Genomic DNA, 17,687 nt, shown 5'->3' on the forward strand with positions numbered 1-17,687 from the left:
ATATATGGTATTATACGTATTTGAGTATGATAGTTACAACTAAAATTAAATATACATTCAGATAACATTTTTGTGTAATATATGAATTTAATCATAATAGATTACATTTTAAAATAGTATTATTGGTAGGTCTAGTTATGTAATGTCATATTGTTACATTATCAAAAATTATTATATTTTATCTTATAAAATATATGCTATGTATATATTAAAATTATCTATTAAAATTAACTATTAATATAAAATATATTATAAAATATAAATATAAATTTAAAATAAATTAAATCATATATATTTATCTATAAATATATTAATAATTAATTTTAATATATAAATAATATTTTTATATAAAAATAAATAACTTTATAAAATATTTTATATTATCAATCTATTAAAATTAAACTCAAACGATAATATTATCAAATTTCAAGAAAGTTATTTTCCTAAACTACATAATTTTTATGAATATTTGTTTTTTTTTTCAGCATAATATTACTTTTGTTTCTTTCTTTTTCTCCTCTCCTTTAGTTGAGTGGTGAAGACAGTAGTACATGACCACCAACCTATGCAGCCAACATGATCAAAAAGCCAACAAAAACGCAAAGAAAGAAAGACAGCAAGCTTTGTGTGTTGTGTTTTTCTCTGCACACAACACACAGATCTAACCAACATCAACATGGGGTGACTCAAAAACAAAAACTAAAAACCACACAATAAAAGAAAACAAAAACAAAAACAAATAAAGAAGATAAAGCAGCTGAACTTGTTCATCGCCGCCACTGGAAATCACAACCCAATACCTCAAAAGTTTCAATTTTTGTTTTCTTTTGTTTTTGGGGGGTGAGTTACTTTTCATCTCAATTATGCTCTTTTTGTTTTTTTTGGAAGTTCTTGATTGATTTAATTTGTTCTTCAATTCACTTCTATACCGATCTTCAGTTGGTTTTTATTATTTATTTTTAATTTCAAGTTTGATTATTTGTTTTTGATTGATCAGGTAGCTTCAATTATATGGTTGCCATTTTTTTTTATCATGATCATCATAGTTCTTGTTAGAGTTTGACTGGAGTTTGTTGATTTATCATATTATTTATTATTAAATTTTGTTTTGTGTTTTGTGTTTTTTTATTTCCTCTTGTTTTGATTGGAATTTTGTGTTTGGTCAGGTAATTTTGTAATTATTCAGGCACATCAGATTTTTATTTTTCTTTCTTCCCATTAAATTTTGGAAATTGGGAACAAACTCATCAGGTAATCTCTGTTCTGTTTCAGATCTTTTTGACAGAAGATAAGAAAAAGAAAGGTGGCTTTGATTTATCTGAAACTAAACCTTTTGTGTTGCTTTCATTCTGTTTGTTTTTTGGCTCCAATGAATGCATACAGGTAGAAGAAACTGTGTTGTGTTGTGTTGACTTTGTGGTCAAAACACACAAATTGCTGTGTGGTTCTGGTTTTGATTCACACAATCTTCCAAAGGATTGAGTTCCTTGCAGCTGCATCAGAAGACGAAAAGGCCGGTTTGATTGTTTCGTCGTGATGGCGACTCTAGCTCATGCGAATTCTAGGAGAATGTATTCATGGTGGTGGGACAGCCACATAAGCCCAAAGAATTCAAAATGGCTCCAAGAAAATCTGACTGGTAATGCCTTCCACAAATCTGGGAGAAATGAATTTCAAATATCTATTGTTTTTGTTTGTATCTATGGATCAACTAATTGTTCATGATATTGAACTCTAAAGGAAGTCTTATTAAGGTTTTCTCTTTCTTTGCTATCATAATATTATGCATATTTAGTGAGATATGTTACTTTGCTATAAGTTTTGGAATATTGAACCGGACAAGCATATTTCGTTGTTTGCTTAGTCTGGCACAATGATGTAATCTGATTCAAACGGTTTTCCAATTTGAGGCATTTTAAGGTGATTAATGGCTTTATATATGGAAACATTTTCTCTAAATATGCAACTTTGCATTTGTTTACATCTTTTGAATCTTATTAGAAGTTATTTTCTTTCTGTTTTAATAACGAAAGATGTTTAAGCATTCGAAGACAGGATTTATTTCATCATAGAAAAAATAGTAAGTATGTCTTTTCAAATGATCATGTTTATTTGCTTAATGACCAGAAAGTTGTGATAACATTTTTCGGTTAACATACCATCTGCTGCTATGCTTTTAGATGCATGTGAACTTATCAAAATGGTATCTTCTGTTTCTCAGACATGGATGTCAAGGTGAAGCAAATGATTAAGCTTATTGAAGAAGATGCTGATTCATTTGCACGGAGAGCAGAAATGTATTATAAAAAACGGCCAGAGCTTATGAAATTGGTCGAAGAGTTTTATCGGGCTTATCGGGCATTGGCTGAAAGATATGACCATGCAACTGGAGTGATCCGCCATGCACATCGAACAATGTCCGAAGCATTTCCTAATCAAGTTCCAATGATGCTGACAGATGATTTACCAGAGACTGAGCCACGCACACCGGATTCGCGGCACCCTTCGCGTGCATTCGACCTCAATGGAGCTAATACTGAAGATCATGATTCTTCTATAAACAAAACAGGTTTAAAACACCTCAATGATCTTTCTATCCCCAGAGAACATGAAAATTTTTCGAAGTTTCCAGAAGGAAATGCTAGAAGGGGTCTCGATTTTCATGACTCACAAGAGGATGGTGGAGGGCTAAACAATGGAAGCCACGATGAAAAAACTCGAGCCTTGTCAGAATCTGAACGGGTGACAAAAACTGAGACAGAAATTTTGGCCTTAAAGAAAGCCATTGCTAAATTAGAAGATGAAAAGGAAGCTGGTTTGCTTCAGTATCAGCAGAGTTTGGAGAGATTATCTAATCTTGAATCAGAAGTTTCTTCTGCACAAGAGAATTCTCGGAAACTTGATGAGCGAGCAAGTAAAGCTGAAGCTGAAGTTCAAGCCTTGAAGGAAGCCCTCAAAGAATTACAAGATGAAAGGGAAGCTAGTCTTCTTCGGTATCAGGAATGCTTGGAGAAAATATCTAATCTGGAGAATAATATTTCTTTTGCTCAAAAGGATGCAGGAGAACTCAATGAACGAGCTGCTAAAGCGGAAACAGAAGTCGAGTCTCTAAAGCAGGACCTTGCTAGAGTTGAAGCTGAAAAGGAAGCTGCCCTTGTTCAATATCAACAGTGTCTGGAGACATTATCGAAATTGGAGGAGAGGTTAAAAGAAGCTGAGGAAAATGCAAGAAGAATTACTGAGCAGGCTAATGCAGCTGAACATGAAATCGAGGCGATGAAGTTAGAAATTGCCAAACTCACTGAAGAGAAGGAAGATGCTGCTTTGCGTTATCAGCAATGCTTGGAGATAATTTCCAGTTTGGAGCATAAACTCTCTTGTGCTGAAGAGGAAATGCGTAGGCTACATTCCCAGATAAATGAAGGGATTGAAAAGTTACGCAATTCCGAAGAGAAGTGTCTTCTCTTGGAGACATCAAATCACACTCTGCATTCTGAATTGCAGTCTTTAGCCCAAAAGATGGGATCTCAAAATGAAGAACTAAGTGAGAAGCAGAAAGAGTTGGGGAAAATTTGGAGTTGCTTACAAGAGGAGAGGCTGCGGTTCATTGAGGCCGAAACTGCATTCCAAACTCTTCAGGATTTGCATGCCCAATCTCAGGAAGAGCTTAGATCTCTTGCTGCCGACCTTCACGGTAAGGCTGAAAAACTGGAGAATGTGGAATCACAGAAGCAGGCTTTACAGGATGAAGTACACAGGGTCAATGAGGAAAACAAGATTCTAAATGAGCTCAAAATTTCTTCATCTCTATCTATGCAGAATTTGCAGGATGAGATATTGAAACTCAGGGAGACTATAGAGAAAGTGGAGCAGGAGGTTGAGCTGCGAGTTGATGAAAGAAATGCTCTTCAGCAAGAAATTTACTGTCTTAAGGAGGAGCTTAATGATATGAATAAAAGACATGAAACTCTGATGGTCGAAGTGAGGTCAACGGGCTTTGATCCAGAGTGTTTCGGGTCGTCTGTGAAAGAATTACAAGATGAGAACACGAAGTTGAAGGAGACGGTTGAGATAGAGAGCGTCAGAGGAAAGGTAAAGGCGTTGGAAGAAACATGCGAATCTTTGCTTGCGGAGAAATCAATGCTTCTTGCCGAGAAGGCCGCCTTATTTTCCCAGTTACAAACAACTTCTGAAAATCTGGAGAATCTCTCAGAAAAGAACAAACTTTTAGAAAATTCACTGTTTGATGTGAATGCTGAACTTGAAGGATTAAAGGTAAAGTCGACGACCTTAGAAGACACGTGCAAGTTACTTGACAATGAGAAGTCCAGTGTCATCTCTGAGAAAGAAACCTTACTTTCACAGTGGAACATCACACAGCAAACACTGCAAGATCTTGAAAAACAGCACAGTGAATTGGAGATGCAGCATTTGGAATTAAAAGGAGAGAGAGAGTCTGCACTGAAAAAGGTAGAAGAGTTACTGGTTTCCCTATATTCCGTGAGGGAAGAGCATTCCAGAGTCACTAAGTTGAGTGAAAATGAATTGGCTGAGAAGCAATCACAAATTCATGCTCTACAAGAAGATGCAGATCTCCAGAAGAAGGAGTATGAGGAGGAACTGGACAGAGCAATGCATGCTCAAATAGAAATTTTTATCTTGCAGAAAAGTATTCAGGATTTGGGGAACAAGAACTTTTCCCTTCTAATTGAGAGTCAGAGGCTTTTGGAGGCATCGAAGTTGTCCGAGAGAATGATATCTAAACTGGAGACCGAAAATGTTCGGAAACAGGTTGATGTGGATTCTTTGTCTGAGAAAATCAGAATACTAAGAATTGGGCTGCTTCAGGTACTGAAAACTCTCAACACTGATGGCGAACATTTGCGTGAAGATACGCATGAAGAAGATCAGATGCTTCTAAACCGTATACATCAAAAGCTTCAAGATGCAAATGATTCCTTTGACACAGTTTTCAGTGAAAGCCAGCAAGTGGCTGTTGAGAATTCGGTTCTGGTTATGTTCCTTGGGGAAATGAAACAAAAGTTAGAGAATCTTGTGACAGAAAGAGATGCACTCGACGAGGAATTCAAGATCCAGTCGAAGCAGTTCTTGGCATTGCAAATCGAGGTCCAGAAGATATTGGAGAAGAATCAGGAGTTGAAGTCGACAATATACAAGGGAGAAGAGAGAATGGAAATAATGACATCCGAAATAGAGAATCTGCGAAAACAGGTGGCAGACTTGGAAGAGGGAAACAAATTCTTGAATGAAGAAAATAGCAAAATATTTGAAGAGAAAAAGTCCTTGACAGGAAGATTTCTAGATCTTGGCGAAGAGAAAAGTAAGTTGGAAGAAGAAATGTGTTTTGTGATCCGCGAGATAATAGCTCAGTCTAATATTTCTGTGATCTACGAGAACATTATCTTCGAGAAACTTATGCAACTTAAAGAACTAGATGAAGATCATCAGAAGCTTTGTTCGATAAACAATGACCTTGAAGAGAGATTGAAACTAATGGTGGGAAAATTAGAGCATTCAGAATTGGAAAATTCACATCTCAAAGACTTATTTGTGAAGTCAAATGTTGAATTGAAGTTAGTTGAATCTGTCAATGATCAATTAAGTTGTGAGATTACAAATGAAAAGGAATTGCTCTCCAGAAAGGAAAATGAGCTTTTGGAAGCAGCCACACTGTTTAATGCTTTGCTGGCTGAGAAAACAGAATTGCATAGAATGGTGGAAGATCTGAAGTTTAAGTATGATGAGGCGACGGGGATACTTAAAGACCAGGCAAATCAAATTCTGAAATTATCCTCGGATAAGGATCGCCAAACCGAAGAGCTCGAACACCTTTGCGAAGTGAATCAGAAGTTGGAGAATGAAATGAGGCACCTGCATCAACAACTTGGTGAAACTAAGTTGAGAGAAAAGGAGTTGAGTTATGAGGTGCAGAAGGGAACGGACGAGATTGAAGAATGGGAAACTCGGGCTACAACACTCTATGCTGAACTGCAAATTTCTTCTGTCATTGAAACATTGTTTGAAGGGAAGGTCTGTGAACTATCCGATGTGTGCGAGAATCTTGAACGCAAAAACCACTCTAAAGAACTGGAAAGCGAGCAGCTGAAGGAAAGAGTTAGCCAGTTGGAAGGCGAAAATGGAAGACTGCATGGTCAGTTAGCTGCTTATGTCCCGGCAGTTGCCGCTTTAACCGATAGTGTAACATCTCTGGAAATGCAGACTGTTACAAATCGAAAACCTCATGACCATGAAGAATCTAAGGTACTAAGATATGCAGTGTTTCTTTCTTAAACTGTATTATAATTTCTCAATATTTTAGTTCATGGTCATTATTTTTGTTCATTTCTTATGGTAATTGATGCAATTTGATTTTCTTATGGAAACCATTTTCAGGTTCAAAAGATGTTGGTAGATCATGAAAACACTGAAAGTGGTCAACAAACAAGTGAAGATCGGACTGTCGTGGCACCGGATGCACTCGCAGACCTGCAGAGGAGGATCCTGGCAATTGAAACAGCAGTGAAGCTGATAAATGAAAGCAGGCATGCTTCTCAAGCGAATGAAGCGAATGAGAATTGGAATGGAGGCGCTTCAGACCTGAGAACAGGGAAATCCAGGCCAGATGTTCCTGTAACCGAGATTGAAGTTCTGCCAAAAGACATCATGCTTGATCAAATCTCTGAGTGTTCATCATATGGGATAAGTAGGAGAGATACACCTGAGGCTGATGATAAGATGCTCGGCTTATGGGAAAGTGCCAATACACCGAATTTCACGGATGAACCGGGTGGCTACAATCGAAGAGGAGCAACCAAGGATTCGAAAAGTAAGCATCCTTCGTCGGAGTCTTTGGTGGAAAAGGAGTTGAGTGTGGACAAATTAGAGATCTCGAGACGAATGAAGCTGGCACACGAGGAAGGCAACAAGAGCAAAGTTCTAGAAAGGCTTGATTCCGATGCGCAGAAGTTGATAAACCTTCAAATAACCATACAAGATTTGATGAAGAAGATGGAGATTACTGAGAAAAGCGCAAAGGGAAAAGGTGTTGACTATGAAGCTGCGAAAGGACAACTTGAAGCTGCTCAAGAGACCGTCACGAAGCTGTCCGATGCCAACAGTAAGCTGACAAAGAATGTCAAAGAAGGTACATTGTCTTCCGGCAGGAAGGACTCGGCAGACTTGGACGAGAGCGGAAGCGTCGGCAAAGAGAGAGGAGTCTTGGAACAGGCACGGCGAGGATCCGAAAAAATAGGACAACTGCAGCTAGAGGTTCAAAGACTGCAGTTTCTGCTTCTGAAACTTGATGGTGGAAAAGAAAACAAGGAGAAAGCAAGATTCATGGATCGAAGTCCTCGAGTACTTTTGCGCGATTATCTCTACGGCGGCGCAAGAAACAACCAGCAGAAGAAGAAGAAGAAAGGTTTTTGTGCATGTGTGAGACCTCCAACCAAAGGAGATTGAGTTAGCAAAACCATTTTCTCGGCATATTTTTAGCATAGTATTATTTCAAATAACATGAGACATTACATTTAGCTTTCTTGTTTGTAAAGTTTCCTTTTTTATATAGATGGTATAAATGATCCTTACATGTTTTGATCCTTTTGTACATTTTGTGCCTCATATATTCATAAGAAGAGGCTAAGATGGAATTTTCACCATTTTGTTTTTCTATCCTTTTTCTGAATAATTCCCTCCAATTCTTTCTCATTGCTGTAGCCTGTAGGATTCATGTTTTTGTTTGTTGTTTACTTATTTTCCTCATCATTGTGGTTCTGTGGATTCATGTTTTTGTTTTAGTTTTGAATTTTTAAATAACTGTTTAGTGACATATATAAAAATTGATAAATTTGATTGTATTAATAATGAAAAGATTATTCAATCTTTTTAAAATATGTAACTTAGAAAAATGGAGTTTTAAGTTATGTGTTATTATTTAAATTGCTATTTTAGTATTTTAATTTATTAGTTAGATAATTTGAAAATTAATGATATTTTATAACAATAAAATAATTGTCATGTTATATATGTTTTTGTTTTTACTAATAAAATTTTTTGAATTTGTGACTGGTCTCAAGAATCCTTGTCCAAAATTTAATCGCATTTAGCTCTTCATTAATCTAATTGTTTGCTTCTTAATAATTTTAGAGGATCATTATCCTAATCTTTCAATTGAAATAGTTTTAGAGCACAAATCATGGAGATACTTTCCATTTCAATAGATCATCAAGCTTATTACATATTGATTTACACATCAGATTTTCTTCCAACATAGGATGCAAACTCTTGAGAAACAAAAACACACATCAATCTTTCATTTTTTTTATATATAAATTACCCTGTGCTTCTCTCTCTATATATATATATATATTCTTCAGCATGATTCACAAACACTCATGCCACATCTTTTAATTTGATATTTTTGGCTCAGACTTTGTTCCAACCCTCTGATTCATCTATCTTGGAATTTGGTTTGCATGTATGTAACATGAAGTTGCAAGCTCCAACAGCTTCTTCAACTGTCAAATATATCCATTTTTCACCAATTTTCTCTTGGAATTTGGATTTGTTGAGTTTCTTCATCACCTCACTCCCAGGGTTGACCATAACAAGCTACACACAAATTGGAAAAAAAATAAAATAAAGCATATTAAGCATTCTAATAAATGACCCCAAGAAATCCTTAGTACTATCTAATAATAAAACAAGAAATTAAAGGATGAGTTTACTTGTAGCCCTCTTCTATCTGCAATCTTATTGACCTCTTCAAGCATGCTTATGCCACTTGTATCAATGTTCCCAACAGCTGCCAATCAAATTACACACAAATTCAGAATTTCAATTTTGATAACCACATTGCTAGTAAAGGGAAAAGATCTTCTTGCATTTATGTTATACAAGAACAATGATAGAATGATTCATATTTCTTATTCTTATTGTGTGCTCGTTATTTTATCATCATAAGAGTGATAAATTAACCAGCATACAATGACAAAGACATACAAATTTTAATCTTTACTATTAATCTTTTCAAATAATATTATTTTTATGTTAAAATAAATACGAGGTGGACAAATGTACACATAATATTATTCTTTAAATCATGATACGCGCTACTCATCAATGTGTCAATCAGACACAATTGTTGACGAGTAATGAATATTAAATAAGACAAGTTATGACTGTTTTTGATTAATTTTCTTTAGTTACCAAACATTTTCGCATCATTTTCCATAATTACTATATACTTAGTTACTTAATTCTCATATCCAATACTTAATTACTTACCACTCATATCCAATATAAGATATTGCAAACTTGTCTCCCCAGTATCTTTAATTCTATCTTCCTCATCATCAATCCACCTTGTGATCCTATGAAAAATAACCATTTTTTGAAAAAACAAAAAAAGTATTAGCAATTTAGCATCCACTTATTATTATTATTATTATTATTATTATTATTATTATTATTATTATTATTATTATTATGTAGGTTTCTTGGTAATTACCTCTCTCTTAAATAGTTTGCATTGGCAAAGTAAATTGGTGCATCAATCTCTAGAATTAGGATTCCAGGAACATGATTTGCATTTTGGTATTGCTCAACATTTCTGTATATACCAGAATTTGGAATGTTCCCTAAAACAAATGTCTTTGGTCTTGTAACAAATAGAAGTACCCTAAGCACAGATAATGCAACCTGAAAAATGCACACAAGTAATAAGCACATAATTTAATTTTCACAAACCCTATATATTTATTGTGTTTAGATAATCAAAACAACTTATCACAAAAAGCTCTGTCAGAGATGCTTGTGAAAGAAGTTGAATTAGACTAAAAATTCTCATAGTTGTTGTACTAGTTTCAATTAGATTTTTATAGTTATAAATTTTGTAAATAAGTATTTATATTATATCATGCTAAAACTAGCTACCAAATCAATTATTTATATAAAATATATGTCAAAATATAAAATACATATTAAAAATAAATTAAACAATATATATTTTTATACACAAGTACATAATAATTAATTTAATAGTTAATGTGTATATATTTTTTTATATTATATACAACTTTTCAATTAATTTTTATAATTAAAATATTTCTAACCAAGTTTCTAAACAGTTAGGAAATTTTCTCATCAAGCCCATGTGTATAAATTGCCTTTTTTTTTTTGAAATTTTTGTATTCAAATAAATTTATCACAAAATATATATTTAAATTGGAGGTAACTGAATGAAAAATACTTATACAATATAAACTATAAAGACTTAATTAAAAATTTAAGACTTAGAATTGAAAAATCAGTAAAATGATAGTACGAGAGAAATAATAATTTTTTTTTGTGAAAAAAAAAAGAAAATTGAGTAGATTGATGCATACCGCAATGACAAGGCCAATTTCAACACTAGCAAAGACCACACCAATGTATGCACTCATGCACACAAAAAAGTCAAACTTGTCAACGTTCCAAAGATGAATTGCAGCTTCATAATCTATGAGGCCAAGCATTGCAGAAACAATAATGGCTGCTAGCACCACAAGGGGTGTGTAATGGAACAATGGTGTTAGGAACAACAACGTTAGCATCACTGCAATTGACATCACTATGTTTGATACTGCTGTCTTGCATCCAGCATTATAGTTCACAGCTGAACGTGAAAATGGCCCTGAAATAATTTTAAAAAAATATTATATTTTATTTTTATTTTTTACATGTCACACTTTTTTTTTTAGTTTAATTCTCAAGAAATGCAATTAATTAATTAACTGTTGTAAACACCTTTATTTGTTTATGTGCTTTTTATATCTTAAGTTTTAATATATGGAATTTGACATGATTAGACACACCTAAATCCTATCACGTATTAGTGTATCTAGTCTTAAAAATCAATTTATATTTTAATATCAATAAAATATCAAAATATCATTATAATTTATTTAAAAAATACTTTATATTTTATATGTATGCATGTCCTCATGTCTTATAAAATTTTAAAATTTGCGTGTCGGCGTGTTCCGTTGTATCATAGAATTTGATATTATGGGATTATTGTCGAATAGTTTATTTTTTAAAAGGCCCTTATTGATAATTTCTTTTTCACGTTCACCCTTCTCTTATAAGATAATTATGTTAATAAAAAAAATTTATTAAAAGACTAATTCTGGAAGAACAGTTAGTGATAGATTTTTTTTTTTGCATTTCTTGATTATTTATGAATGGTGAATTGCAAATATTGAATTTAAAAGCTAAGAGTTGTCAATTGCATTCTTCTCTGTTTTTTTTTTTTTAAATTATAGGTATCTTATTACACAAGAAATAATTTTATTTGGGACAAAAATCTTTATATTGTGGTGTAGTTTACTCTTCAAAATGAAATTCCTTTTTTCGTTTAGAAAATTTAAACCTAAAACCTTTATATACTTCAATGAGATTCAAGTATATACATATTACTTGAACCAACCATCCAAAAAAATAAACTAAAAGGGTATATATTTTTGTTAAAACTAGTATATGTGGAAAAGGTTGATGTTTATGATCTAATATAAGACATCTGAAAAAGAATCCACAAGAAAATTAGCTAGTGATGAAAAACTCAAGATTTAATCATCCTTGATTTTATAATTTACATTATATGTAATTAATGTTATTCTCTTAATTTAATAATGATTAAATTCTCATTTTACTAATTTTTTATTTTAGAAAAACATAATCTATGACGTTTATTTATATTTGCTACGTACGAATAATATTTTTATGTTGCACTCTAACGATGATTATAATGGCTACAATGCCTATATATGAAATTTAACTACATTTAAAATTAAAGTTATATTTTTTATTATTTAGTAATAATTTTTTATTTAAAAAATAAAAATAAAAAATATAATTAAAATAAAAAATTATCAAATAATAAAAGAATATTAATTTTAACTAAATTTTTTTAAAGTATTGTCAAAATTTGATAACCATAATTACCTGTTGTGAGGTAGCAAGAGGTGAAAGAACCAAGAACATTCATGGTGCCAATAGCTATCATCTCTTTATTGCCATCAATATGGTAATTCTTAAACATTGCAAAGCTTCTTCCAACTGCTATTCCTTCAGCAAGTGCTATGATTCCAACAACAATCCCTGTTTTTATTGCTGTGCCCATGTATGGCGACACAAACACCAAATCCGTCATTGATGGCGGATTCAACCCTTTCTTCAATTCTCCTATCTGATCATCAAACAATATTTTTTTTCCAACTATTAAGAATGTAATTCGAACTCAAGACCTCTAAGTGAGGATGAGATACTATGTTATTTGAGATAAAACTCGTTAACAATCATCAAACAACATTATTAATTTCATTTTTAATATATTCATCTTTTATTTATATATTAGGTTTAATTGTTTTGTTAATCCCTATAATTTCAACAAATTTGTAATTAGATTTTTATATTTTTTTCGTTTCAATTAGATCTTTATACTGTTTTTAATTTTAATTTGTAATTAGGTTCTTCATAATGTAAAAAAGATTAAAGTTAATTGAATATTTATTGGCACATTGAAGGTATCCACAATTAAGAATTTAAGTATAATTTTGACCACATATTTCTTGAGTGAAATATTTTGTTAATTTTAATGTTTTTGATATAAAAATGACCTAATTACAAAAGAAAAAATAATGTAAAGACCCAATTGAAAATAAAAAAAGTATAAGAATATAATTACAAATTTGATAAAATTACAGAGAGTCAGAGACTAACAAAATAATTAAACCTATTTATTATTATTTAAAAATTTAATTTTGATAAATTGATAGTATAAAATATTTTATATAATCGTCTAATCATATTATTTCTTTGGATGATCATTTACAAAATTAATATAAAAGATAGTTATTTTTTATTGACATAGTATTACATAATTGGATGCACGTAAAATTGTTTTATTTTAACATTACATCAAAATTAAATTTATTATCTAATAAAATAGAATGGGCATAATGGTCATTACTCACCACTTGAACGCCGTGGTTCTCAGCGTGAGTGAAATAGACGAGAAAGCTTCCCAATATAACGGACGTTAACGGTGCCATTGCTGATACCCAAAACAACTTTGGTTTTCTTTTGCTCTGCATTTATATGTCACATACCCAAATTCATATTCTATAATAATTCACATAATTATTATGCCATTTAATTTAATTATAAGATAATAAATATTAATTTCTATAACTAAGTATTAGATTTTGTGCATGTGAAGATGCATTACTTACAAAATATCTTGTGAGAAGGAGGAAGAAAATGAAGGTAAATCCTAACACTGCGCTCTCCCATCTCCACTGCCATAAACCAACAACGAAATAAAAATAAATTATACTATAATTAGAGTCAAAAGAGTAAATGGAAAAATCAATATTATATATAGAGGAGTGCTAGGGGCCAGCAGAAATTGTAATATATAGTCATCAATTAGTCATCATAGATGTATTTAACGGTGGAAGATTATATCCAATGGTACAGAATTATTCATTTTATTTTTAATGGCTAATTAATGGTTATATATCACAATTTCTGCTGGCCCCTAGACTTTCTCTTATATATACTCCAATTTTGGAGCTACCTACTAACCATGTTCATCTGGAAAATATTTAATTATAAAAATTTATTATCTAAGATTAGCAGTTAAAATAATTTCAATTTAATATGAATAATTTTTTGAGAATTTTTAGAATCATAAAAATTTCTTGGTGGCAAAAATTTTAATCTGAGATTGTTGGAGACTAATTTGAGAGTTTATCAAAAAATGATTATTTATGGTTTAGTCTCTGAAAAATTTTAGATGTGTGTTAATTTAATTATCGAAAAAATAAAAAATTTTAAATTAATTCTTAAATAATAAATTAAATTGACTTTTCCGTTAGATTACTAATAAAAAACAATTTAAATATCTAATTATTCATAGTTGTAAGGACGAAATTGAACATTTAATAAATCTACATTCCATTATTGTTCCATTAAATAACTAAAAATCTTACAAATAACACTTACTAGTATTTAAGCATAGAATGAAATAATAATAATAATAATAATAAAGGGTTGTACCTGATGAGTTTGGGAAAAAACAGAGCGCATAACTGAGATGATATCAGCACTGTGAGTGAAATGTTGAAGACCAAGAATGGATTTGAGTTGTTGTAAGCAAACCACAGTGGCTGCTCCTCCCATGAACCCTACTATTGTTGCATGTGACAGAAAATCCACTATAAACCCTAGCCTGCACTCCAACCAATTTATTCATCAATAATTATTCTACTTATTAGTCTTTCACTATTTCTATTGATTAGATTATAATCATGAATTATTCTGTTTTTTTTTTTAAATATTTGTCATCACTTCTAGAATCTGGTACATTAAGAATTTAATAAGGGTGGGGGAATCTCATTGAAAAATTCTAAATGTTTGAAAAAGACAAACATGAAAGGACAAAAATAATCTTCCCCCATACAATGTACTGCCAAGTCCCGAAGATCGCATTACCTTGCTTTTTTCCTTTCAAACATTCTTTTTTTTTCTTTTATCATTTATTTTCTTCCACTTAAATGATTCACTTGCTTATTCCTTTTACTTCTGAAAATATATTAAAATTTAAAATAATATGTTAACCTTATTGTGCACATTTTGCATAAGACATTATAATGATTGTGAGTTAGTGAAAATGAAAATGAGCATGCTTAATAATAATTATTGTTGAGTTGAATATTGGATTTGAATTTATTTGATTAATTAAGATTATAAATATACCTGAAGAGACCCAATGAAGCTTGGAAAATTCCAGCAAAGAAAGTAGAAGTGAAAGCAAGGTGGAGAAAAAGATTTGGATTCTGAATTGGATTAACTTCACTTGACAACATTGAACCCAAAAGAAGAGATCCAACTGCCACAGTTCCCACTGCTAAGTCCCTTGAGCTTCCCATCATTGCATAAATCAATGGTGGTATGAAACTTGAATCTGCTCCCATCAATCAATAATTATAATTATCATCAATTATTCAGAGAAAGTAATTTTTTTTTAAAAAAAAGAAAGAAAATTATCTTATTATTAATTATAAGATACATAATTCTTTTATTAAGGATATAATTATTCATATATATATATATATATAATATTTGGAATAAGATGTAATTTTATGATATAATATTAAAATTTTATTAAAAAAAGTTTAAGATTTGATATTTATTGCCCAAAAGAAAAAAAAAATTCAATATAAGACAATAATAATTCATGTGTCTCCTAGCTTAGGGGATTGAAAAAGGATGAATTGAAGGAAACTTCTTGCTAGCTCTAAAAAACTAACTCTGAAAAGTTATATTTTTCTTAAAATTTATAGTAAAATAGCAGACAATGCAATAGAAATGTGATCGATTTTTCTTCTTTTTATCCGTTTAAATATTTAGAATAAGAGATAATTTCATAATATAATATCAAAATTATACTAACAAAAAAATTTAAGATTTGATATTTATTATCCAAAAGAAAAAAAATTCAATAGAAGACAATAATAATTCATGTGTCTCCTAGCTTAGGGGATTATTGAAAAAGGATGAATTGAAGGAAACTTCTTGCTCTAGGAAACTCTTAAAAATTATTTTTCTTAAAATTTATAGTAAAATAGCACACAATGCAATAGAAATGTGATCGATTTTTCTTCTTCTTATTATGATAAAATTTAATTATTTATATTAAACTATATTTATATGGCCTTTATCAAGAAGATATATGTAGTTTCAACTAAAAGGAAAAATAAAACTACATATAGAAAATCTTTTGTGTTACTAAGTTAAAGTATTATTCTTCATTAAAAATTAAAGAAATTAAAAAAAGTTGAGTTTAAAAGAGATTATATTGTATATAATTCTATATATTCTTGATGATCATCATAAGAGAGAAATTAAAGTAAACTTAATTAAATACATATAATACCCACATAATCCAAGAATTGGAGGCAAGTTTGCAAGCTTAGCATAGCTGATTCCTTGAGGTATGGCTAAGCTAGCAATGGTGATTCCGGCAATGAGGTCCGATTTCAAGAACTGAAACGTGTAACTCGGACCCCATTCAAATATTGGGAAGAAGTACTGGAGTCCAAGAACCAACCTCCTTGAAGGAGGCTGGTTCTTGAACCTCCTCAACGGGTCGTCCGGAAAGAATGTCTCCTTCATTGAGTATTTTAGAAACTTGAAAAATGGTTGTGGTGGTGGAACAACCACACGAGGATGTTGTTCACTCTCATCACTATTCATAGATGAAGGATATGATGATGAATAATCAACATTACCCATTTTTTCTCTAATAATAGTATATCTTATCCTTAATAATAAGTACAAATATAATTAATGGTGCTAAAAATATGTATGACTAGTATGTGTTATATATAGTACTAAATATTAATAAATGTGTTTGATTATGCTAATCAAGTTTATATTAAAGTGGTTTTAGTTTGGTGTATATGTTGGGAGGAATAATAATTAGGAGAAATATATGTGTTATATCTAAATTATGGTGGATGAGGTTGGTTTTTTTTGGATAGAAATTTAGGTATAAGAAGAAGGAGAGAAGGACAAAATATTTGAGGAAGAAGAAGAAGGAGGGTGGTGTGTGTTTAGAGTGTGAATGACATGGCTTTATATAATAGTTTTTGTGCACAGCCTAACTTAAATGCACTATATAATAAGTTATTAAATTATTGACATATTGTTGAAAAAAAAAGTAGACAATTATATGATTTATTAATATGATTTTTTTATTATTTTATTAGTTTTGGTTTTCTATCAAATATGGTGAGTTTAGTTTTCTTTTTAGCAACTTTTTTAGGTTTAATAATTTTCTCACTTTCCATGTGGATGTGAGATAATTGTATGTATGTCTTAATCGATATAGTTGTTAATATGTTCGTTGTCAAAAGTTCTCTTTAATTAATTGCATCTGATTTAATTTGACCTTAACCCAATATTAGTTCAGTTCTAGTAGTTAGGATTAGGCTCATTAGGAGTTATAGGGAGGTTTTAGTTATTTGATTAGGCATATAAATAAGTATATTGTCTCATTGTGTATTAACAATGTATAGTACTCTCTTACAGAAATATAAATCAATTAGCTATTAATTCTTTTTTATTTTAAGAAGATGACTACTCACATGAAATTTTTATGTAAAAATAATATTTAAAAATTATTAAATAATTTAATATATTTTATTAAATTATTATTTAATAATTTTTAATTATTATTTTTATATAAAAATCAATGAATGTGAGTCTATTTTTTGAATAAAAGTACTAGTACAACTTCATCAACAATTATAAATAAACGTTCAAAAGCAATTTTCTAAAGGTGAAAGGATGAGAAAACATTACACTGTTACTAAATTGTGGCCTATGTGGTAAATTAAAGTATATGAAATAAATGAGATACCAATGTTGCTTTAAGTGTTCAAATTGTATAACATTATTCAAAGCACCAATAATAACGTAAAATATAAAAATTCAATTAAAAAATATAAAAATTTAATTATAAATTTAATAAAATTATAGAAAATAAAAAAATAATTAAATCGACGTCTAATAAAGACACGGCATGCATATACATGAAACACCACTATTGAACAAATACA

At 30.8% G+C, this 17,687-nt stretch overlaps 2 protein-coding genes across 2 annotated transcripts; one reads left to right on the forward strand and one right to left on the reverse strand.

Annotated features, from left to right (window-relative positions):
• Positions 1 to 523: 523 nt before the first annotated feature.
• LOC107473391 (protein NETWORKED 1D) lies at positions 524 to 7,692 on the forward strand. Its single transcript, XM_016092951.3, has 5 exons — positions 524 to 840; positions 1,167 to 1,251; positions 1,384 to 1,639; positions 2,222 to 6,282; positions 6,415 to 7,692. The coding sequence occupies exons 3-5, from the start codon at positions 1,537 to 1,539 to the stop codon at positions 7,480 to 7,482; spliced, it is 5,232 nt and encodes a 1,743-aa protein (XP_015948437.1). The 5' UTR covers positions 524 to 840; positions 1,167 to 1,251; positions 1,384 to 1,536; the 3' UTR covers positions 7,483 to 7,692.
• A 533-nt stretch (positions 7,693 to 8,225) lies between these two features.
• LOC107473392 (sulfate transporter 3.1) lies at positions 8,226 to 16,649 on the reverse strand. The gene is made up of 11 exons (XM_016092952.3): positions 16,005 to 16,649; positions 14,821 to 15,028; positions 14,122 to 14,293; positions 13,293 to 13,358; positions 13,035 to 13,148; positions 12,004 to 12,247; positions 10,407 to 10,693; positions 9,530 to 9,720; positions 9,307 to 9,392; positions 8,748 to 8,824; positions 8,226 to 8,631 (listed from the first exon to the last, which is right to left on the reverse strand). Exons 1-11 carry the CDS (start codon positions 16,357 to 16,359, stop codon positions 8,446 to 8,448), a joined length of 1,986 nt encoding a protein of 661 aa, XP_015948438.1. The 5' UTR covers positions 16,360 to 16,649; the 3' UTR covers positions 8,226 to 8,445.
• Between the last annotated feature and the right edge of the window lie 1,038 nt (positions 16,650 to 17,687).

This window comes from Arachis duranensis, chromosome 2, assembly GCF_000817695.3.
Source record: "Arachis duranensis cultivar V14167 chromosome 2, aradu.V14167.gnm2.J7QH, whole genome shotgun sequence".
NCBI lineage: Eukaryota > Viridiplantae > Streptophyta > Magnoliopsida > Fabales > Fabaceae > Arachis > Arachis duranensis.

What these genes read in the sequence shown, in the direction of transcription:
- LOC107473391 (XM_016092951.3), top strand. Translation starts at nt 1,537, where the DNA reads ATGGCGACTCTAGCTCATGCGAATTCTAGGAGAATGTATTCATGGTGG. An exon ending in GCTCCAAGAAAATCTGACTG is followed by an intron (nt 1,640 to 2,221) that starts GTAATGCCTTCC and finishes TCTGTTTCTCAG; the next exon opens with ACATGGATGTCAAGGTGAAG. An exon ending in ATGACCATGAAGAATCTAAG is followed by an intron (nt 6,283 to 6,414) that starts GTACTAAGATAT and finishes AACCATTTTCAG; the next exon opens with GTTCAAAAGATGTTGGTAGA.
- LOC107473392 (XM_016092952.3), bottom strand. Translation starts at nt 16,359, where the DNA reads ATGGGTAATGTTGATTATTCATCATCATATCCTTCATCTATGAATAGT. An exon ending in GCCTCCAATTCTTGGATTAT is followed by an intron (nt 15,029 to 16,004) that starts GTGGGTATTATA and finishes TGATGGGAGCAG; the next exon opens with ATTCAAGTTTCATACCACCA. An exon ending in TCTTATATTGGATATGAGTG is followed by an intron (nt 8,825 to 9,306) that starts GTAAGTAATTAA and finishes TTTGATTGGCAG; the next exon opens with CTGTTGGGAACATTGATACA.